This window comes from Ammodytes marinus, assembly GCF_949987685.1.
Source record: "Ammodytes marinus genome assembly, chromosome: 11".
NCBI lineage: Eukaryota > Metazoa > Chordata > Actinopteri > Uranoscopiformes > Ammodytidae > Ammodytes > Ammodytes marinus.
Genome location: NC_137215.1, coordinates 9,120,601 through 9,143,902, shown reverse-complemented (window position 1 = coordinate 9,143,902; position 23,302 = coordinate 9,120,601). Strand labels below are relative to the sequence as shown.

The 23,302-nt window shown below is 41.5% G+C and overlaps 1 protein-coding gene across 1 annotated transcript in view; it reads right to left on the bottom strand.

Moving 5' to 3' along the window:
* Positions 1 to 938: 938 nt before the first annotated feature.
* Positions 939 to 23,302, bottom strand: part of adam12b (ADAM metallopeptidase domain 12b) — a gene marked incomplete at its 5' end in the record, with an annotated part of 73,712 nt that continues 51,348 nt past the window's right edge. The window contains 12 exons of the mRNA XM_080037175.1: positions 939 to 2,659; positions 3,159 to 3,334; positions 8,129 to 8,401; positions 10,381 to 10,489; positions 11,246 to 11,432; positions 11,775 to 11,883; positions 13,696 to 13,773; positions 15,776 to 15,974; positions 16,594 to 16,702; positions 16,837 to 17,032; positions 18,041 to 18,130; positions 21,579 to 21,756. Coding sequence (XP_079893301.1) covers positions 2,608 to 2,659; positions 3,159 to 3,334; positions 8,129 to 8,401; positions 10,381 to 10,489; positions 11,246 to 11,432; positions 11,775 to 11,883; positions 13,696 to 13,773; positions 15,776 to 15,974; positions 16,594 to 16,702; positions 16,837 to 17,032; positions 18,041 to 18,130; positions 21,579 to 21,756 — 1,756 coding nt within the window. The 3' untranslated portion in view covers positions 939 to 2,607. The remainder of the gene's footprint in view (positions 2,660 to 3,158; positions 3,335 to 8,128; positions 8,402 to 10,380; positions 10,490 to 11,245; positions 11,433 to 11,774; positions 11,884 to 13,695; positions 13,774 to 15,775; positions 15,975 to 16,593; positions 16,703 to 16,836; positions 17,033 to 18,040; positions 18,131 to 21,578; positions 21,757 to 23,302) is intronic.

The following is a 23,302-nucleotide window of genomic DNA, read 5'->3' as shown; positions in this document are numbered from 1 at the left end:
CATTCATTCACATTTGAAAGATAGCCAGTACAACAACAGTCCCCCCTATATTAATTAAATATGACTTCTGTTTTGTTAGCTTTTAAATACGGTAGTATGTGACTAGCATTAGGGATTGTTCACCGAGGATAGTTTAGAAGTCAAGGCTTTTTCCTGTTTTTTGTATTCTTTCAAAGTAAGGGTCTAAGTAAACAAGTGTTAGAGGGAGCTGATCCTCAATCAGGACTCAAGGGCACCTTCACCATGCGGGTTTGACGGAGCAAGATAGCAAGATAAAACTGAAGGGTGTGGTGAGGGAGGGGAGCTGCTGGTGTTTCGTTTGTGTGTAATAACCAGTGTTGTCTGACAGGTGGCAGTATTGAACAACCATGATAAGGCTGCTGCAACAGTTAGGTGGGACCATTTACTATCTATGGGTGGGACAGCATTTTTCCTCATGCTCTCACATTTGTGTCATTTTCAGAGAATATCAATTACTTTTTATTGTTTGCTGCTTATCAGAGTAAAATTATAAGCCTTTTAGTTTTATTGTTTTAATCATTGCACTAATCACACCTTAATGTATAATATGCTGATAGTTGTTCTTATACAGTGGGCTTATAATAAAAGTTGTCGCCACTCGCCAAATATAATTCCAAATGAACAAAGTCCTTGTTTGTCAAGTAACAATTTTTCTGTCTTTATTATGGGCTGGCTGGATTGCATTTCGCAGACTGAGCTTTATTCAACTCATCCCTCAGAGGCAAAACAACAACATCAACAACAACTATAGTATCCTCATTTATCTCTTTACGCCCACTTGTGTTTTTTCTACTCTCCCTTTCCTACTTTTAACGTTATTCTTTTATTACCTTGTGAGAATGAAATGAATACAGATAGTCGTAAACAGTCGTAAAGGAACTTTTATTTGGCTCCAATTTCACTGATAAAATCTCTCCGTTTAAATGTCCTTCTTAAACATTTGTCTCTGGCATAAAAGTTATAGGTTGAATCTTCCACAATCATGTTTTCACCAACCCAGTGTGAATGGGGCACAGCCTCAAAGCAAGTCAAACAAATAATGAAGAATAAGGAGAAATTATAACTGACATACAATATTTACACTTTACAATGGCTTTTAAAAACATGGTACAGTTATGCAAATTAACACAGTACATTGAGGATTTACAAATGGCATAAACATTTATCGGCTAATCCATACAGCACTGACAAATAGTTTTCCAGCGAGCAGTTACCCTGATCCCTTAGACACTTCCAGAACAAGCATTACCCACATACTTCTGTACACGAATGCACTGCAGGTATTCAAAGCTTCACTGACTTCAATCATTCTGCAATAGTGAGACGAAAAGCGCTGCATTCCGGGTACGGCGCACATATACAGTATACAATGCATTATCCAAAGTGAACACTGACACAGGAAAAAGGGGTGTTTTTCAAACAGTTGAATCCCTCCTTGTATAACAGCAAGTCAACAACAAATAACATCAAGGAAATTGCCATACTCAAAGTGCAACGCCAAGGTCTGAATCAAATGAGCGATGCTGTAAATGCATGAATAATCTCATCATTCAAGGATTACGAAGCCATGCGAAATACAAATGGAATGTTACGAAGTCAAAAAGAAAAGAAGAAAAAAAACCGGTACAGATACGGTAAAAAACATTATGTTGGACACAGGCGATGAGGAGCTTGGCAAAGCTCACAGCGCTGATGAATAATTTGGTGTTGGTGTAATTCTCTGGAACACAATCAGTATGTCAAATCTGTTGAGACTCCGCAGCGTCTGCCAGTATCAGGAGAACATGTCAAGCGTCCAACACATGCCCAAGGTAGTGTGTCAGAGCCAGTCTGAAACATGTGAATAGTTCCATATCTTCTGCACTGCGAAGGTGAACTTATAAGGGAAAAACGAGCCTGACTGTGAGGCTGTAAAATTGGATGATTAATCCCACAATGAAAATGCAGTCTGAGGCTTCAAAAAGTCCACAGGGGGTTAAAAAAAGAAAGAAAAAAAGATTTGATTCATGTCTTACTTTGTAGCAGCACTGTGGCGGCATGGATAATAAAGATGAATTTGGTATTGAATACATGATAAAAATATGAAAAACTGAATACACACTTGCTGAGTTGTGCTCCATTTCCCTTTATCATCACTTTAGTCCCAAAACTAAAAATGTTTCTCCGCTTTGATGAATAAAGAAACTTCACAGGATATAAAAACATCACACATTTCAGCATTTCATTTGAGAAAAAAAGTATAAAAATTGTCTATAATCTAAACTACACCATGTTTTCCTTTTCTTTTTCAAACTTTTTTTTTCCGTGGGGGAAAATCACTCTTGATCAGAGCGCTCTGTGCACAAACTGCTAATATCGAAGTTAAATAGTTAAATAGATAAATAGTTCATTGGTACCTGAGCGAGGACAACAAAGCACCTTTTTAGAGGCGTAGCACCAAGGTGTGACGTTAGCCCCCTTTTACTTGAAACTCTGTGACGCCTCCGACTGTCCATAAGGTCTTACAGAGTCGCAGTGATTAGTGCAAATTTCAAAGAAAGTCCACGTCTGTTGGCGGGAGATCTACTCTCTTGAGACGTCAGGAGCTCAGCAGTCCTTGTGAGTCTTTGGTGGTCTGTAGGGCAACATCGGCACAGGTCTGAAAAGTAAACAGGAGCATCAGTACTACAACATTAATGTGATATGATAAGAGTTTATGCTCATGTAAAAGTAGACAATTGTTGGATTACATGTTAGTCCGATGGCAATTTAAAGGTGGAGCCATTCTGGAGAACGCTGTTTTTCAAAATCACTTTGTCAAAATCAGTGAATATCCCTCTCACCACCTGTCCCTACAAAAAAAAAGAAATTCTTAATACACAACCTAAACGGGCATGTAAACAAAGGACACCGTAGCTAGCAACACACACGTTTACAGAGCCTAGGCTGTGTATTAACACTAGACTGTGCACACAGTATGGACAGGTAGCGAATCGGAAGGAGATATTCACTGAAATCTTCTTTTTACAAAGAGTGATTTTGACAACAAGTCTTCCCCCGAATTGCTGACTACACCTTTAAATGAAGGCCGAAAAATTATATATTCTCTGTTTGAAGAGGGCTACAAAGACATCCGATGCCTTTCATGTGGCGCTGACCTGCTGGGTATAGGGATGCTGGGTGGAGGCCTGGGCACAGTGGGGATAGGTATAGGGAGGGGTCTATTGCCTGGGCTGTAGACCCCCGCTGCTGTGGCGCTGCGACCCAGCCGACAGCTCCTCCCTAGCGGGTCTGCAGGTAGGGGTTTCTGGGGTGGACTGGGTTTCTCAAAGTCCTGAAAAGAATAATAAAAAATAAAATAAATTAGGACAAAGGTGTTGAAAGTTCATGGTGTTTGTATATTTTCCAGCTCACAGTCTTGTATTTAAAACTCCACAGTGTTTACCGCATATAGAGCCACGGGATCAAAGCTTATCAGTGTTTTCGGGGAGGATGGAGTTTCTCCTGAATTAATTGACTTTCAAAATAAAGATCAGCACTGAACTACATTGGTGTTAAAGCATCATTGAAACATCCTATTTTCTACCTGACATTAATTTGAAATCTACCGAGAAGCACATTACTTTTATCTTATAGGCAAACCTGAATGAACTAGCTAGCATGTCACCTTCTACGCCCCCTCCACACCCCCATTTCAATTTCGATCAGTTGTTAAGTAGTCATCTGGATACAAAGGCAGGCACGTTTCACTAGAGGGCACTGTGTTATCAGTATCCTCTCTGAATTACCACTGCAAACACCAATTGAATTCCAAACGTCCTCCTCCACTCCCACCACTGTGTCTACTCCACCACCACTGTGGCGGTGCTGTGAGAGTGTAGAAGGTTATCTGAATGTGGTGCCACCATGTGTCACTAATCTAAAGCGAGAAGGCAAGGCAGTGATAGACATACACTGCCAGCAACCGGGCTCCTGTCAATCGCACACACACACACACACACACACACACACACACACACACACACACACACACACACACACACACCCCCACATCACATCACACCAAACCAAACTATATCACAACACACAACACCGGGCAGAATACATGGACACAGAGAAAATCAAGTTTTTCCACATCATCATGCATGGAGAGAGCTGGAAGGTTTTTAAAGATTCAGCCAAGATGTCACATCAACATGCAGACTCACACTTATAAACCTGGGAGTGTTCAGTGCTGGGCGACCCAGAGGACTCAAACGCTACAAACACATTTCCAACGTTTACCATCGTTTACAAAGTAAAGTCTGAAAATACAGCAGTATATTCTATTTCTTCTGGTAGTCGGTAAGAGTTTTATAAAACAACAAAAGCTAGATTCCTGCTATATAATATATTCATGAGCTAAGGTGCATGGCAGAGCCTCTTAACTGAGGAAGAAATATGTTTTTACAAAATCAAAATGCACAACGCTCTGTGCAAACAACAGCACCAAACCTTTTCAGATGCAGTTAAAAACACAAGTTACCCCTCAGAGGATGAAATAATGCTTTAATTTAGACATAGCTCCGTTAGGCAGGTCTGTTTAACTCTGAATCTTTCCCATGAATAATAAAAGGGTAATAAAATGTAAACAGTGCAGGAGATTCCTGTGATCCCATTAGATGAATCAGTGTGTGTTAACTGAAAAATAACAAGAGTATTTCACAGGCTTTCACATACATTGAAGCAGCTACTGTCATCTTAAAGTACACATTAGTTAAAAGACTACATGCATAATTTATGGGAGATAGTTTAGTTTGAGAGAAACTCCTCCAGAAAACACAAAATCAGGCATTGTTTCACAGGGAGTGCACAGAGGAAAAACAAAGATGTTAATGGACAGATGCATCCACTCAAATGCAAGAATAATTCAGGACCCATGTGCATTCTAATGCCGCTCTTGGCAGAAACCTCCTCACACTGTAACCGGAGCCTCGGTGGTGTTCACATGTCTTAATTCAAAATGAAGGATTGCACTGTCCTGCGTGGATCCAGAAAGATCTACGAGCCTTGGGCTTACACGCACCTTTCAAAAAACCCACTGGAGGAGGAACTGAAAAATGTGTGTTTTTCTTCTGGCCAAAAACAAAGCTATTTTTCTAAGATCCAAAGAAGATGACATTTTGGAAAAGGGATGATTTTCACTCCCCGACAGTTTGATACTGCAGACAGAGTATTCTCTTGCACTGCACCTGAACAGAGTTTGGGATGTTTTGCTTCACATTTATTTGACTCTACAGTTATCCGATGAATGTTTTTCCTTAAGATGAATAGCTCCCACACTGATTTCCTTTAATGTATTGCCTCATACATAGTTTTTTTTTTCTCGACATTAGCAGTGTGTGTGCAGTCGGCACGCAGGCAGCCTGCAAAGAGTCTTTTAAAATAAGACATATTGGCACAGACAGCAGGGGAGGTCGTGTCAAGTATTACAATAAGCTTGTAATACACTTTCTATTTGAGGATTGATGTCCTGTACGTCCTTGCTGGCCTGTTATTAAATCCCACCAGAATCCCCACTCCTGCTTCTCACCTACAGCACACCTACCCGCTCCATCTTTTTCAAACAGCTGAAATGAGCAGGTAGAAGGGTGTCATTGTTTTGGCAGGCTGGTTTGAGAGCATCCTTAGTTGGCACACATTCATATCAAGCAAAGATGACATGCTGAGTAGTAAAAAAAAATTCAGATATTTTACTTAAGTAAAGGTACCAATACAACAATCTCAATGTACTCTGTTACAAGTAAAGTCTAGCATTTATAATCATCACTACTGTATTTTGAGTAGAAGTACGATGGTATAAACGTATAATGAGCAAAATGTGCAAGTAAAAGTACTTGTTCTGCAGAAAAATGGTCCCTGACTGGCCTATTATCATATAATACATTATACATTGCTACCACAGATTCAGTATGTCGGCAACATTTCACTGCTGTAGCTGTTGAAGTAAAGCTAGTTTTCGCAACTTCACATATAGTTATGTACATGTATGTATAGTGGTTGGTTAAGGTAGTCAGATCCCCTCCAGTGGGTGACAACATAAATCTAAGGGGGCGTGAGATGATAAATGGTAGAGCTTTTATGCAAACTATAGAGTTTCTTTCCCCCCTTTTCGCTTTTCAATTGTACCATCTGAGAAGTCTCTTTTAGAGGTGGCAGGAGATATGGTAATATCACGCTAAAACCTAAATTGATTGATTATGCATGTATCTAAATTAGATTAACACCTACATTATTAGACCCTTCTTTCTTGTGAGGGCTCACGAGACAAAAATGTTGGGGATCACTGGTTTAATCAGTATTGGAGTTTTTAAGCTTACACGTTTTTTAATTCAAAGTCAAAATTCAAAATTGAACTGGTAACTGTAGCTCTAAAATTATTGTAGTGGGGGAAAAGTAGTTGAAATATCTGCCACTAAAATGTAGTGTTATAAATGTAGTAGAAATCAGTAGAACATTGAAATACTTAATACATGTACAAGTACCTCAAAACTTAAGAACAAAACTTGAGTAAATGTACTCAGTTACTTCCCACCACCAGTGCTGCTCACCTGAATGATTAAACTTGGAAGTATAAAAAATTGGATCTCTGCACGCCTCCCTCCAAATCCTTCTCGCTCTGGTTTTACATCTAGGATTTATGTTATGCTCTTAATCCGACACAGAGAAAGAATTATAATCACAAAGCCAGTTTCTCTTTCATTTAAAGCAGCAGACATATTCCCCTGAGCACCCTGCTGCGGCTCCCCGCTGTGCCGACACCCCACACAACTCTCCCTGCCTGGCTGGTTACAGGGAGGTATCTGGATCCACCACCAAATCCAAGGGGATGGATAGATTTACTATCTGCACACTGCATCCAATACTACTGGCTCAGCAGAGAGCAGCGCCTTACTCAGGGGTTGGGTCACACGCATTGAATTCTGCTGTCGATATGTGGACGAGGCAGGCCGACCGCAGTGCAGGAAACGCAACACTTTGCTACAACCTTTAAAAATGACTATACGGGCACTCCGGTGGCGTACTGGATTGAGAGCATACCATATTGGCACAGGCCTCATTGGAATGGTCGCGGGTTGAAGTCCGAACTGTGGACCTTTACTGCATGTCATCCCCCCTCTCACTCTGTCTCCCCATTTCAACTCTGCCAAAAAATTATCTTTAAAAAAATAAAAAATTACTATACGTCTGCCTGTATAAGTTTTTTTAGACCATTAACTACAATTTGCATATATTTTACATTACTGTAGACCTTCTTTTTTTAAAAACCAGGGTTTGCAGATTGATTTCCTACCTTCTATTCCATTCCATTGGTTTCTGTAATTAATGTCAGTGCGGTATGAAAAAATCCTGAGACCTAAAATTTTGCTTGACACAGGTAATCCATCACAGCGAGCGTTTCTTTTCTCTGCTTTAGTTATTGTTGGAGTTGCATTACTGTCATGTGATAATGCAGCGTGAGCAGGGATGGATATTAATTTAACCTTGGTCTGTTTGTCCAGGGAATATGTGACATCTGAGCAATGAGTAAATCCACTGTGTTATTATACACAACCACGCTCGTTTCGTTCTTTATCGCAGGTCTGACACATAGAACATATCTCAATATCTTGAGAAAATGATCAAAGACTCATTTATTTCTCACCCCAAGAGGGCTTCAAATGCTCTGAAATTTGAATATCTACAATCCTATAATTAAGATCACCCAAGAAGATCATGCGGCTCAACTGAAAGCTCCAGTTGAAATAAAGTTTTAGGTCTCAGCAGGTTTATCATCAGATTTATATCACGGAATTGATTGTTCACACATTAGAAAAAAACAATTTAAAACCTTTGTGTGGCTTAGAATGCCAGGAGTAATATAAAGTGTAATATATACAACTTGAATAGAATGGGCTTTGCTGTGTATGTGCTCCATCAAAGTTGTATGTGTCAACAAAAAATAATTACCAACACAATTGATTAAAAAAGCCAAACACCTTGTAGAATTTATGAATTATTGAGTCAACATGATGCTCAGATCTAATACCACATCATTTCAGTCGTAAAACAACAAAACTTCATAAATATTTTGTTTTGCAAAACAAACCTGGTCCACTCTGTACGCCGACTGGTGGCGTGGTAGGCTGAGGAAAGGTGGCACTCTTTGCGGTGAGAGGGAGGTGTGTGTGTGTGTGTGGGCGGGCAGCACTCTGTGGTGGGCGGGCAGAGGAGGCAGAGGAGGCAGGAGGGGCTGACCCACACTCAGAGACACCGGCATGGGCTGGCTGATGTGCAGCGGCTGGTAGCAGGGCAGCCGCCGCAGGCTGTGGGAGTGGAAGTTGTGCGGAGGGAGAAGGGGCTCTGCGCTCAGCAGGGAAGGCTGCCGAAAGAGGATGAGAGAGGAAGAATGTATTTGTTTACATGCCCGTTTACAAAGCATAGGCTGTGTATACACACTGGATTTCTTTTCAGCACACACACAGCACGGACAGGTAGCACATTTTAAGAGATATTCACAGATTTTGACAAAGCCAGAATTGCTGACTCCATCTTTACTTTAACATTAACAATATCCGTTCTACTTGAGCGTCCCAGAAAGCCATCGCAAGGTGACCGTGAGCCAGGACCATTCACTTGATTTCTTACACCTGTGCTTTTCTTAGTTTGACATTTGAAATTGGCCTCTTTGAAAAATGCCTATCATGTCGGACTTTTTTTTTCTCTACGAATCTCACTACCCCATAAAAAGTTTATCAACTTTTCCGGCGTCTCAAATGTGAGAAATCTCTGCCTTTTTCCCAATGTTTCATGATTGAAATGAAATATTAAATCAATACATCATGCTTTCGTACTTCTGGTTGGGCAAACCATCGAAATATGTATCGTTTTAGGAAGAATCATCTGTGTAACAGTTCGTATCTATATAAAGACTAATTTATCAGCCTGGATCCTGCGCTAACTCATTGCAGGAGAAATTTATTTTTCCGAGACGCGAGAGATGTGAAGAGCAGGGATCCGTTAGAATAACTTTTGCTTTAGGGGAATTGGGACAGGCAATCCTCATTCATTTCTCTCACCTGGTAAATTACATCATTGTTAGATGAATCGGGGGGAAAAACACACAACACATTAGCTTATCATGAAAGGAATGATTACTTGCAGCCCTTGTCTTGTGTTATGATGACTGAGAGGCTTATGAAACAGGTACAGTTACACTTTGCTCATGAAGTTCTCATTAGTGTGAATAAGCTGATGTCAGAGTCGGCTGTAAAACTGGAAAAACAACATTATTAGATATGACGTTCTGAAATAGTGAAAGCCAGAGTCTGAGCACATGTCCTGACCAGCTGTTATCCCTCTGCAGCTCCAGGATAAACCAATAACACCTAAAATGGCCAGAAAAGATTTGGCTGCTGGACAACACACACACACACACGCGCGCGCACACACACGCACGCACGCACGCACGCACACACACACACACACACACACACACACACACACACACAATGCAGCTGTAATTTTGACTGACATCTGGACATCAGCGAGTGGTGACCATCATTAGAACGGACAGACTGTTTCATAAAGTCGCTCCAATGGACTGAATGCTACTAAATACAAAAACTGGGATGAGCTTCACTCACAGTTGCCGCAGGTACCTACAGAGTACCGCAAACACAATTTTACACACACACACACACACACACACACACTCATGAATATAAATGGATGCACCGTTTTGCATACACGTAGAAATGAAAGGTAATTTCTCTCTCCGTGCTTATCATTTCCGACAAACACTTTTCTCCTGTGCCCGAATCAATCAACTCTGCTGCTACCCTCTCATTGAAAAAAAAGGAAAAATCACAAACAAATAATAAAGAGGCTCAAATGACAACATCCTGAGTCTGATTTAAACGGAGCAATCTCTCAATTAAAGTTTCCCTGCCTCCTGACAACAATAACGCAGTGATTAATGTATTATTTTGAGAGAAAGAAGAAGAGATGTAGTGAGGCTGAATCAATAACCCGGCTTGCAGTCATCGTGTTTTGTCAACAAGCCTGAAAGCGTGCCAACTCTAATCTGTGGCTTGGCTGCAGGTTAGTGAAGGGGCTCTAATAGCAATAGTGAGAGATTTCAAAAGGTATTATATGAAATAGGCCGTGACATAAATGTGAACACACACACACACACACACACACACACACACACACACACACACACACACACACACACACACACACACACACACACACACACACACACACACAGGGGCTATGTGGGTGTATTTGAACATACATTGTGCACAGATGGGTTTGATAGATGAGGTAACGTGACATACTGTAGGAGTGACTCACCTTATAGAGGTTGGCTCCAGAGGGTTTGGGTGGAGGCTTGCGCTTGGGTGTGGGTCTGTAAATGGACTGAGCCCTGAAGGGGCTGGTTGGCCTGTTGGCCTCGATGGATCTATAAGCACAACAAAGTAATTAAAAGGTCTAGTATGTAGTACATTTATTTGGGTAAGTCACATTCAGGATTGTTAAGATTACATTTCTGGTGGGTTCACTTATGCTGTATAAATCAAGTGTAACCGCAACGATGACAAATTTACATGTTTGTGTTTTTCTAAGCCTATTATATTGGAAAACACAGGCCAGCTTTTCCCTCTATGTTTAAAAAGATTACTCATATAAACAAGAGTTTAACAGCTTCAGAAAAAAAGGCATAGTTAAGCAACATCTGAGTCAAATTGTGATGACCGTGTGTGGGTTTCTTGTTTATGCTGCCAGGCAACTGTCAATCAAGTAGGATCAAACCAAAACAAAGTCCCAATGAAGCATATTAGCTGAGTTTTTGATGTTTTTCCCGAACTTTAACTTTGATCCTTGCTCATTTACATATGAATAATTAATGTTATAGAAAATAACTGGAATTCAAAGTTTTCAGGGGTTTTTCAAGTTCCATTAAGTTTTCTTGGTAAAGTTTAATTTGAAAAACAAAAAGAATGAACGTGTAAAAATGAAGCTTTATCAGTTTTTACCATGTTGGTGATAGGATGAGACTATTAGACAATTTGCACTTGATTTGCCAAAAGGTTATGTTCAGCCACCAAGGTACACAGACCAAACTGTACGACATCACCAACAGTACAAACGTTTCCAATTAAGACTTGTCGCATTAAAATAACAAAAACGTTTTAACTTAAAAAACATAAACATGCACCTGAGTTTCTCCATCGTGCTCTTCTTATTGGTGAAGCGAAGGCCCAGCAGAGTCTTCCTCTTCAGAAAGAGGATCACCGTGGTTACCAGGAGGCTGACCAAGGTAACCAGGATCGCCACGGTAATGACCACGCTGTCGGCTGATGCCACATACGACAAGACGCACATTAATACACACACACGCACATCTACGGCACGGAACAATGACAGGACATGACGCAGAAAGACCGTTACAGCACACTCTGTGATTCACATTGTGGGAAAGGCGGCTCATTTCTATTATATACTCCAAGAACTAAAATGATTTATTTTCTTGTTTCTTAAAACTTAAAACACTGTCTGTGCTGTGTAATATATTGCTGGGGAGAAGGGGGGGGGGATTAAACCACACACATCAATCCAGGACTGAGTGTGTGAGAGGGAGATGTACATGGTGCAGCTGGTGCAGCTTGGTGTGGTTGTTTCATTATTTTGTCTCAGTGCGGTTGTCTCTCTGTCTAGATGAGTGAGGATGGAAATGACCACACTACCTGCCAGTCTCATCGGCCCGCTGTCAATGCTCCCACCGAAGCCTGCCGTCTCACAGAACGGAGGGGCCCAGTGTGCTTCACAGTGGCAATTCTTCTTGTTGTTGCACACCTGCAAACAAGACAGCGTCACTCAATATCGCACACCACGTCTTTCCAGCCCACATTCAATAGGATCAGAGGAATTTTTTATTTTCTTCCAGTTAAACTTCAGATATAAATTATACATTGCCCTCTGCAAAAAGGGTCAATCTCCAAAATACCAAGTCGAAAACTGAATCGTTTTTTTTTTTTTTTTAGAAAACTCGCCACTCTTGTTCAGTTAGTGTTTCAATGGCTGGCTGTGAATGTGTGTGAGCACCAGGAGCCATTAATAGATAAAACATGTACATGGGAAAAAAGTCTATCTTGTAAAAGCCTTAGGTTTCAAGCGCAAGAAGTCAGATCCAGGAGGATTCCTGGGCGAGCTAACACAGTCCAGCTGTCAGTTGGAGGGAGGTTGTGCAGCTGTGTGGGATTTACATTGAGCCCAGACGTACAGTCAAGTGCCTGCCCTGCCTCTAGGCCATGGACACTCCTTTGCACCAGGTGACAGGGTTAAGAGGCACTTGTGGGCTCAGATGGAGGTGTGATTTGGGGCAGAGAGGGAGTTTTTATGTGTGTGTTTGCGAGGGGGAAATGTTGTAACACCAAAGCAAATAAAAAAAACACATAATGTTTATCCCAAGGAAAAGCCAACATGATCCATCTGTGGCATGTGGAATTAACAATCAAAATTCTACACTTTTTTATGTTTTTTTTCTCCTTCTGTCTGGTTCTTGCTTTTGTTACTTGTACTTTTGTGTAAGCTTAAAAGTAAAATTCTATATTTAAAACATAATTCTTTCAAAACGAAATAAATGGCACGGCCTTCAGTCACTGTATGTTGCATTAGGTGCACACACACGACAATGTGGCCAATGTTTTTGATATATCAGAAAAGGTCATACTTTACAATTTTGTTCTATTTATTTCCCAGGATGTCTGCTTGAAGAAAGCTAAACAAGCAACAAACATAGAAACCAATGTACCTGAATGCAGTCGATACATGGTATTGCAAGATGGGTTGACTGAAAGGCAAAAATTATATTGTTTAAATATAATTTAGTATTATTAAGTATTGAAGTCAATTGCGAAAATGATTGCCTTTCCAATCAGGTCTCATACTGTGCCAGGTGCTTGAGAAAAACAGCAGAGAAATTGATGTTGTGGATATGTCAGCAGGAGGGGAAGATGCAGCTCCAGTAATAATGGGAGATTCATTTCTTTTTACTTCAATTCTCTTGTAAAGTACTTTGCGTGTCACTGTTTCTCTTTTGCAGCAAGCCGGCAAATTGTTTGGAAAATACATTTATTTTTTGCATAAATCATGTTATTGGTCACTTACGAGATATTTGAGAGTTTGAGGAAACTATATCTTCAGGGAGCACAGCTTGATTTCTCATTGTGTATTATCTCGGCACCATAATTGGCTGTTAGGATCCGTGGTTATAGTAAGCTTTATTGGCACCATGTCAGGGTTTTGATTTTAAAAACTAAAAAACAAACAAAAAGGCTACACATTCATCTTCTCTCACGGTGTCTTCAGAAGATGATGGACACCACTATAAGTGGACCATAAATGATGCTGTTAAATGGGATTGATTTAACCTCGGTGGGACGTCCAAGATTGATCATCCAGAATAAGTAGCAGCCGCTATAACTCACAGGATGCGTTGTAAATACACTGTCGCTCTGCAATTGTGTGCAATTATAGGGCAGCAGTCTTGATTTTGTTCGCTTGGTCATAAAAAATGGGAGCCCTCGCCGGACTGCTTCACCATTTCACAGGCTACGGTGCATAATTTTAAACTAAATATTGAGCTAGCGGGTACTTTGCACTCACCCCACGTCCACTGCACTTCCCCGAGCAGTCATGCACACCGAAGACACTGACGTTCTGGCACTGCCGATTCATGCACACCTATGAAAGGGGGAAATCATCATTAAGAATTTTCAAGGGGTAGAGAATTGGAGAGCCGATGATGAATACAACAAAAAATTAAGAAGTTCTGTGGCACAGATGGAGAATATCTCTGCAAAGGTTAAATGTCTTTACCATAAAGTAGCAGGTGCAAATAATCAGAAATGTACATGTTACATACATCATTTTTTTAAAGATTGACACCAGGTTTTTGTCGACTGCTGAAGTGATGGATGGATGAGTTTGGTGGACAGGTTTACCTACCAGCACAACACACATAGCAGCCCTTAATGCAGTCCATCAGTGCAGATGTAAAAGTGAAAAACATATGCTTTGTATCCTCTTAAACAAAGAAAAACATTAGAGTGCCAAAAGCCAGCTGCTGCTTTCATGTAGAAAATAAGGGCTGCATTAGGCAAAGCAGTTGTCAGCTCTCATCTTCCTCAAATTGCCACTATTGTGTGGGCTGTATGCTGCCAACTTGATGCCCTGAATGGCATGGAAAATATTTGATTGGTTAAGGAACAAAGGCCCTGTGACAAAAACCCACGTTAAGGGCCATCACAATTCCCAGAAAACGTGCATAGCTAAATCAGGCTTTGAAAAGACAACAGCCAGGAGACAGACAAATGTGGCAGACAGCCGTTTTTGCACCCTGAGCAAGTCCCTTGAGGTATCTGAAAGAGCTTATGAGGACTCCCACTATTTGAAAGAATGATTGCATCTCACCGGTTTCTATGGCAGCTGGCTGTTCCCTTGATTGGCCACATAGTCAGACAGAACTTTGTTAAAACTAGTTCACTTTTGCCCCTAACAAGTACGGACACATTTGGTAAATGCAATGATCAAATTGTGAGAACCACTCAGGAGATTCCATGGGTATGTGCAAAGGAGCAAATGTGGGGGGGCGGAGGGGGGGCAGATTCTGGGGCCATGTACTGCCTAGCTTGTGTTATATGATCAGTATTACAGGAAAGGGTGAGAAAGCACAATCATTGTCCTGCATAATTTGGTTACTTATTTTTTCCATCAGGGAGAATCAGAAAAAGGCCTGTGTGTTGAAGACTCTTCAGGCACCAAGTATGAAGTCTAAAGGCCTTACAAAATTTCACCTGGTACCGTATTGAGAGGATATGGAAATAAGGGCAAATGTTTGCAACTTGATCAGGGAAGCTAAATTCCGAAGTATGTGTTGTCTGCTTGTGGAGTTACTTAAAATTGTATTGTTTACCTATTTACTTAGCGGTATAAGCAGAAGAGGAAGTTGGTAACACTGCCCATATGAGTCCCATATCATATGCGCTCAGCACCAGTTTGTCGGACTTAGAATAGATCGTGTAACCACATCTAAGGAAACAATTACAGGCCTCTTGCTTGGCATTCAATGGTGCTGATGTCAGTGGTGTAGTGACGAAGGTTTTGAGGGCAGCACACAGAAAGGGAAAAGCAAGTTAAAGGGCACGCCTAATAAAATGAACTGGTTGCCAAAGGAGTCTTGTCCATTTTGCCCTAAGCATGATGTGTTCATATGGGTTACTGGATTCACTTAGGAGTTAACTTTATTATCCTTTCTCTATAGGAAGGGCAGCCTATCTGTCACTGCCATGGCTCTGCACTGCTGTGCTATTTGCTCAGCGCCCAAAGGAACACTATAGTAGGCACACACATCTCTAAGCCTTTTGGGCTGTCTAGGGGATAAATAATATAGCTGCATCATGTGGTTAAAGGGTAATAAACAACAAAATTGCAGCTCCTTTGAGGGCTGTAGAAAGAACATGTATATAGTCATTTTGAGCGAACAGACAATAGCAGGGAATGAGCTTAGGATGACACACGCTGATATATTTCTGGTCTATTAAATACTTGGTCATGTTTGTTTAAGTATCAAACCACCTGTGCAAAGATAAGACTGACTTTTGAATCTTAAGGATTGTCTTAGAAGAATTCAATGCCGCCTCTCTCTTTGTCTATTTAAAATGTAAATGCTGAAGTGATGGCTCACCGTGCCGTCTCCACACTTTGTACCAGCCAGGACCAGGCCAGGGTCGGGCATGTCATCGCCCAGGTAAACATGTGTTCCTCGACACAGAATACGCCCTCCCTCTTGTAGCGGGATGTTGGTTTCTATGGAAACAGCATTTGTTCCGATCACCGGCCGGTTGGCTCCTCCCTGGCACTGGATTTTACCACACTTTGCATCCCTGCACACACAGCACACACAGACACAGACACACACGCACGCACGCACGCACGCACGCACGCACGCACGCACGCACACACACACACACACAAACACACACACACACACACACACACACACACAGACACACACACACACACACACACACACAAACAGAGAAAACACATGCATGTTCATCATTAATCATTGAAAGAACACATACAAAAACTCTTAATTAAAAAAAAGCCTGTCAACCACAGACAAAGATAAGTAACTGTATAGAAAGATGAAAGGGTGCCGAAGAGAGCTTCAGTGCTCCAGTCCTCCGGCCATTAAAGCAATTACATCAATTAACAAAGAGCTTGATTACAGAATTCACCCAAAGGGAGAAGATCTTCAGAACAATTAGCCAACAAGAATAGCATGAAATGATTCATGAATACTTTCTTAGACTGAAATTAGCCGCTATCTCGCTCAAATTACATTTTCAACCCATGTAAACTTTTGTTTGAAGATCACGTGTAAGATTCTACAACGTAATGCTGATTGCTAATGACACCACTTAAGCTAATCAGTTGTGTTTCGCACAGTAATTCCTCTGTACCTCTACCGCATCAATGCAGCTGCAGAGCCTTGCTTACCTCGCATCGCATTTGGCAAAGGAGCCCTTGGAGTCCTTCCCACAATTCCCGTAAGGATCCCCTGCTGAGTTGACTCGCTCAAAGCATATCCCAGGGGCAGGCTTGGCTCCTGCACATGCAGACAAACAAGGATAAATGCAAGGTATAATCACCAAAATAAGGTGAAGGATTGCCTTCTAAAAGCTGAAAGTATCTACACACTCCCAATGTATCTACATTAGTCGGCAATAGCCATTGATTTACCTGGTCCCCACAGGGTGATGCATTGTTGCTCGTGGGTCTGGCAGATGCCGTTGTAGCAGTAGCCCTCCACGCTGTGGCAGGCGTGTCCATCATGCAGATAAACGTTGGCTGGGCAGTGAGGGTTGGCACCGGTACAGAACTCTGGCAGGTCGCAGGAGTTACCGGACTCTCGACACATGGTGCCAGCCGGTTTGAGCTGTGAACATATGCAGTACAGTCAACCCTTCCAGTCATAGATCCTGCACCATTACTGACCTCATCTATCAGTTATGAGTCAAGGGCTGTTGGGCTTTGTAATTATGCTGCTATGTCTTCACTTAAACATGACAGCACTGTTGACAGGTATAATGTTTCCCATGATCACCTTACCCTTTAACTTGCATTGTAACCACACAGTTATCTGTATAAATAAAGGTTAAATAAATAAATAAAATCTTAAATCAGCACTGCGCAAAGTAGGCCTAAAGCTGAGATTGATTGAACTTTGGTTATGAATAATATTCTTTTACCTGAAGATGCCGCTAGATTAAAAATTGACAAGGCAATTCTAGCCAATCCATGCAAATGATAGAGCCATGTAAAAATACATTAACAATTTTCAGTCTGGACTAAAGTGGTGGACAGACAGGTCCGACATTGCATTTAGTTAAACTATGCTGCTAGTGTGGTTAAAAATGATTTGAAGAAGAAAAGTGTTCTTGCTCGTCAACAGCAATGGAAAAGGTATGTTGCAGTGTTGAATGACTACTGTGATCATCCACCATTTGTCACTAGCGGATCCCCCAGTAATGATAATAGGCAGAGACTCTAGGTCTGTGCAGAGACACATTCAAGGACACAGTGAGCAAACTCTCCATGTTAAAGAAAAATAAATTCATGGTTAACCCTGTAGAATTCAATAAACAATCCACACTGAGAACTTGCCCTCAATTGAAACCTGCCTATTGAGGTAAACTATACAAAGTTGGAATGAAATGACTTGAGGTATTACATTTTATAGGCACACACCCTATTGTGTGTCTCTTAATAACCCGAGAGAATTACCGGATTCAAGAAAGTTTTGACTTCTCTAACTTTGGTTCCCCCCCCCCCCCTCAGAAAATAGCTTTCTGCAAGAACATTTCACAACTTTCTCAACAATGACGAAAATGGCACAAGGGCATTTGAATCAGAAAAAGGGAGGGGAATGCATGAAAAGCCTCACCCTGCAGTCTTCACAGCACTGTCCGTGGGCGCACACGGCGTCTCCCTTGAGGGTGCATGTAGTGGCATTGCAGCATGGGTTCATACATTCCTGGGATAAGAGAAAAGAAAAGAAAATAGTTAACATAACATACGGACCTGATCACCGCTGCACTGTTTTCTTTTTTCTCTGTCAGCTGCTCTCTGTCGGGTCAAGACTTCCAGGTCACATCCTGTCGGGGGATTCCCGCCTTGCTTACCCTGACCTCATGACCTCTGAGCAGAGACACACTAACTGAACCTCATATGTTCTGGATTTGGGAATTGTCGAGACCTTTGGACTTTGGTGTAAAGAGGAGTGTGTCCAACGCGATGACCCATGTGGGCTTAACGTAGTGGGATAATGTTAAAGGTGGAGTCAGTGATTCTGGAGAACCCTTGTTGTCAAAACCACTATTTTATCAAAATCAGTGAATATCTCCTCACGATTCGCTACCTGTCCATACTGTGTTTGCGTGGAAAGAAAATCTGGTGTAAATACACAGCCTCTGGCTCGGTCAGCTGGTATGTAAACAAAGGGTATGTAAACAAAGGGTGCCCATGGTAAACAAGCAACATACCAGTTTACAGAGCCTTGTCCGTGTAGACACCAGATTTCTTTTCAGCTCACACACACTTTACAGTCAGTGAGTGTATCATGAGGAGATATTCACTGATTGGACAAAAAGCGATTTTGACAACAAGCATTATCCAGAATCGCTGATACCACTTTTAAGATGTTCAACTCTGATTTGATAGTGAAAAGATGTGGCATAGTTGATGATAGGGGTCTGCAGCAGGAGTGAGATTTGAAAATATCTTTAGAGGCAAAAAGACTGTGGCCACGATGAAAAGATCAGATGTCTGCTGGCTGAAAACAGACAAGAAAAGAGAGAGAGTGAGAGAGAGAGAGAGAGAGAGAGAGAGAGAGGATAGACGTGGTAAGGAGTGGGAATGTTGCAAAAGGGCTTCAGGGGAGGTGTTGCCATGTTTATCCTTTATCGGATGCCAAAGCACATCAGCGTTGTTTACCAAGTAGCGTCACGCATCGCCTCACGCACAAACCAACTCCCACTATCATTTATCTCCTCTCAACTCGGGGCTCTGAGGTAACAAAGAGACGTGTCAAAAGGCTCACATTGGCAGGCAGAACCTCCATTGTTGAGACGTCTAATTTTCAGTTGATGTGTGGTTTCATATGAGTCTTGCTGTTTACCTCTCGGCCCCCGGACGTAGGTTTATTGATTATCAAGGAGAGAGAAGGTCGCGTTCATCGCCGGCGGCTAAAACAAGCAGACCCTCTGTGGTGTTATCATGGAGGTTCTGAAGGTACAAGCTTTAGCTGAGATGGAGTTGGCAACAGTAAATTACAGTGTACAGTTGTTTTTTTTGGTGGTCAAACATAATGACTCCACACTGAAATACTACCAACAATTGCCTCAAATTGATGAAGTGCACACACAGAACACCCACTAACTAAATAATCAAAGATATTGTTGAGTCAGTCTGGTTTATTTTTTTTCCCCATAAACAAAGTTCCTGTTAGGGGTGGACTTTCATGGTGGCAAAAAAAATAACTATAAAAAAACTATCTGTTAGCTCAGCGCTTCAAATACAAATGTCATCCAAACGTTTCTCTCTTATGGAACCCGTCTGTTGTCTGACATATGTGCAGGCACATATTTTTTCCTTGTCAAAGATCATTTGTGAGGGAAACGCAACGTCACTCTGTCACCCAACAATTCAACTAAGAGTGGACCGAGAAATGGTCCCGCTGATTTCATCTCACCCATCCTACGGCAATATCCTAGTTAAACTTTTAAGCTTATCGAATCAATTAGCTCTGCATCTATACCTCCAGTATCCTGAGCTCTATAGCTTGTGAAAAATAAGGTGTAAAATGCAGAACGCTATAACTGGTATATCAGTCTATCAGATTACATATTTAATCAACATTTCATATCTTCTGACGATCTGGTTTCCAGGTTGTAACCACGGCTTGTGAATATTAATTACGCATGCCGCTCAAGTTGAGAACGTCTCTGGCTTCTCAAAAAGGTAAATACTGATCTTAATCTTTATTCGGGAAAATGTAGTTACTTGCAAATTTTACAAGCTAAACTTGATTATATTTGATAAGGGATTCGAAAGGATTCGGATTTGAGAAGCAGATAATAAAGTGGGGCAATTAAATGTGACAGATGTAGAGCTGAAACAGTCAGTCAATTCATTTTCAAATATGTAATAATAATAATATATATATATATAATAATCAGCAGCAGTTTTCATATTTGATAATGTTTTGGGTCATTGTTGTGCAGAAGAAAAAATGGCAAATGTTCAGTGGATCTAGCTGAGAGGATGAGAGGATTTGCTGCTCTTCTGTGTTTCATCATATCAAATTGAAAATGTTATGGGTCTCAGATGTTGGTTGGACCAACAATCAATTTAAAGAGTTTTATGGGGCAATTTTCCCGACCTAACAATCTCATAGAAATGCATCAACCTTAGAGTGTAACACTCATCATTAAATCCCCTTTGGTGTTTGGCTTTACAAGACCTGCAGCTGCCTCGGCTGCAAGTCAGTTGTATGCTTCCCACATGTGAATCTCACTTTGCTTGTGTGTGTATGTGTATGTGTGTATGTGTGTGTGAGTGTGTGTGTGTGTGTGTGTGTGTGTGTGTGTGTGTGTGTGTGTGTGTCTATCTGTCTGTCTGTCTGTCTGTATATGTATATATATACAGTACATTCATCAGAGCGTGGCCAGTTGTTTGGGTGGCTCAGCCAAACAAAGCTTATTTCAGCCCCAACCCGTTTACTCTTTTATTTGTTTACTTTGTCACACAGTTGGACAGTGGTGTGATTAATGGGCCTTTGACAAGGACGTGACATCATCGTGGCAGCCAGTCAGAACACTGTTGAGCCCATGCGGGGGAAAAGGTGTGATGTAAATAAAACACTTATGTTGGGAGGCCTCGGGTGGTTCACTGAGCTTTTTTTCTTTTTCTGTGCACAGCAGGATTCGCTGCTTTTAAGCCGCAAAAACAACGTCAATGTCAAGAGAAAGTTCAACCTGAAGTTTGTTGTGCTTTCTTGGGAGGTCGGAGTGGGCTGTTGAGACGTTCAGTGGTTCTGGATGATTGCCACTGAAAGGACAGTTACCTTTGTTTTGTTTTTGGACAATCGCTCTTGCAAGGGGACCAAGTTACAAAAGTGCATGTTTGGTCCTCACCCCCCTCCCCCCCCCCCCCTTCCGACACAATACATTTCTGCCCAGTGTTTCCTTACTTTTTGAGTATGCCTAATTTGAATTTAAAGTTGCAGTTTCCTCAAATATATGAAAATCAGGCCTGCTTTTTTACATCTTTGAGAAAAGACCACCATTGGGATTTTTTCTAAATCCAATTGACTATAGTTGGCTAAATCCTGATTCACCAATTTGTGTAATTTTCTTCTTCTGAAAACTACTTTTGTGTTAGAACTACTGCTCTGTTTCACCTTCACATAGGTTGATCATTACCTCTGGCTCTCCGCAGTCACACTCTTCTCCCTCTTCCACGTAGCCGTTGCCACACTTCTGGCCGCCGTAGAGCACCTTGATCTCTGGCATGTTGTACAAACACATGCCCACACCTTTCTCCAGACTGGCAGCAAGGTCCTTCTTACTGCACGTACTGAACACTGTTGGGAATGGATACCTAGAATGGAACAATGGTAGAACGAGGTTGACTGAAATGAAGGAATAAGTGCTTCATGAAAGCAAAAGTACCTGAAGAAAAGTCAAGCATTCTGCTGAGCCAGAGAGCGGTTGGAGCTTTCACTGAAAACTTTGTTCAAATTGCACATTGAAGAGGCCTTTTCACAAAAATGTAATGGTCTACTGACATTGTATGAACTTAAGTTCAATAGATTTTCACTCCTACTCATCGCATGAGCAGGGCCATTAAAACGTCCAGAGAAACATTTCTCTCCAGCAGCTACATCTTCAAGAGGCATACACCGTGACGAGTTAAATGATTGACTGGAGGGACTAGTATGAGTAGGGGTATGTTGGATGTAAATGAATTGTCTGTGAATGCACATTTGTGTATGTGAAACTTTGGGTAAAATAGCAAACCCAAAACCACATAATTTCTACCACATTAATTTCCTTCCCCGGTATCGCTTACCTGAAGGGCTGACTAATGTCTAATTTAGTGACTGGAAAGAAATTGGATTTCATATTGAAAAGCAGAAAATGGTATGACTTTATGGATGGAACTGTGCGATATGCCAGTAACGGCTGTGGAGCCGGGGGGTCGGTTCTCGTGCTAGTGTGAGAAATAAACGGAGAGAGAGATAGAAATCAAAAAACTATCATATCCTGTATATTAATAGAAGAAAAAAAGGAAAGAAGGAAGGAATCGTGGAATCATGCTGCTTTACATGGGGTGGGGCCAGAGAGACCGCAAAGAGGCACAAACAACTTCAAATTAAGCAAAATAACAGTGATTCTGGTTAACAATCAAATTTACTGTCAAAATCTGATAATATTTCCTCGCAGTCTGCTACCTGTTCGTAATGTGTGTGCACTGAAATAAAATCTAGTGTTAATACACATCCTAGGCTCTGTAAACTGGCATGTAAACAAAGGGGTCCACAATGCCTGTTTACAGGGCTGTGTATAAGTGCACACACAGTACGGACAGGCAGCGGATTGTGAGGAGATATTCACTTAATTTGACAAAAAGTGATTTTAACAGCAAGCATTCTCTAGAATTACTGACTCTTTTAACCTTTAACCTAGCCTCTAATGCCTGTGTCCTGCTTCGACCTAAACTGGCACTGGCAGTATATAATCCCAGGCCACTAAACATGCAATACCACAACAACACAGTATGTGACAGTAACACAACTAAGCCTAAACCCCCCACATTTCATGCCAGCTAACACACAAGAACAGACTCACAAAAGAACTGAGGGAGAGAAAAAGCAGGCTTTGGGGCGTGAAAGGAGGACTTCATCTTCACAGCTCACACAGTCATATGGACGGACATAGTCTAAGCTTCAAAGAGAGGACGGATAGGATGTGGCGTGGCAGGGAGCAATAGCTAGCAGAGAGGATTGGGCAGACACGGCACAGAGAGAGAGGCAGCTAGCATCAGAGGCTTGAAAAGCTTCACTTCAGACAGAACCATGTCATACAAACACTTATGCAGCGATAGACTTGACTGGGGTCTACAAACGCAACAGGGCGGGTAGACC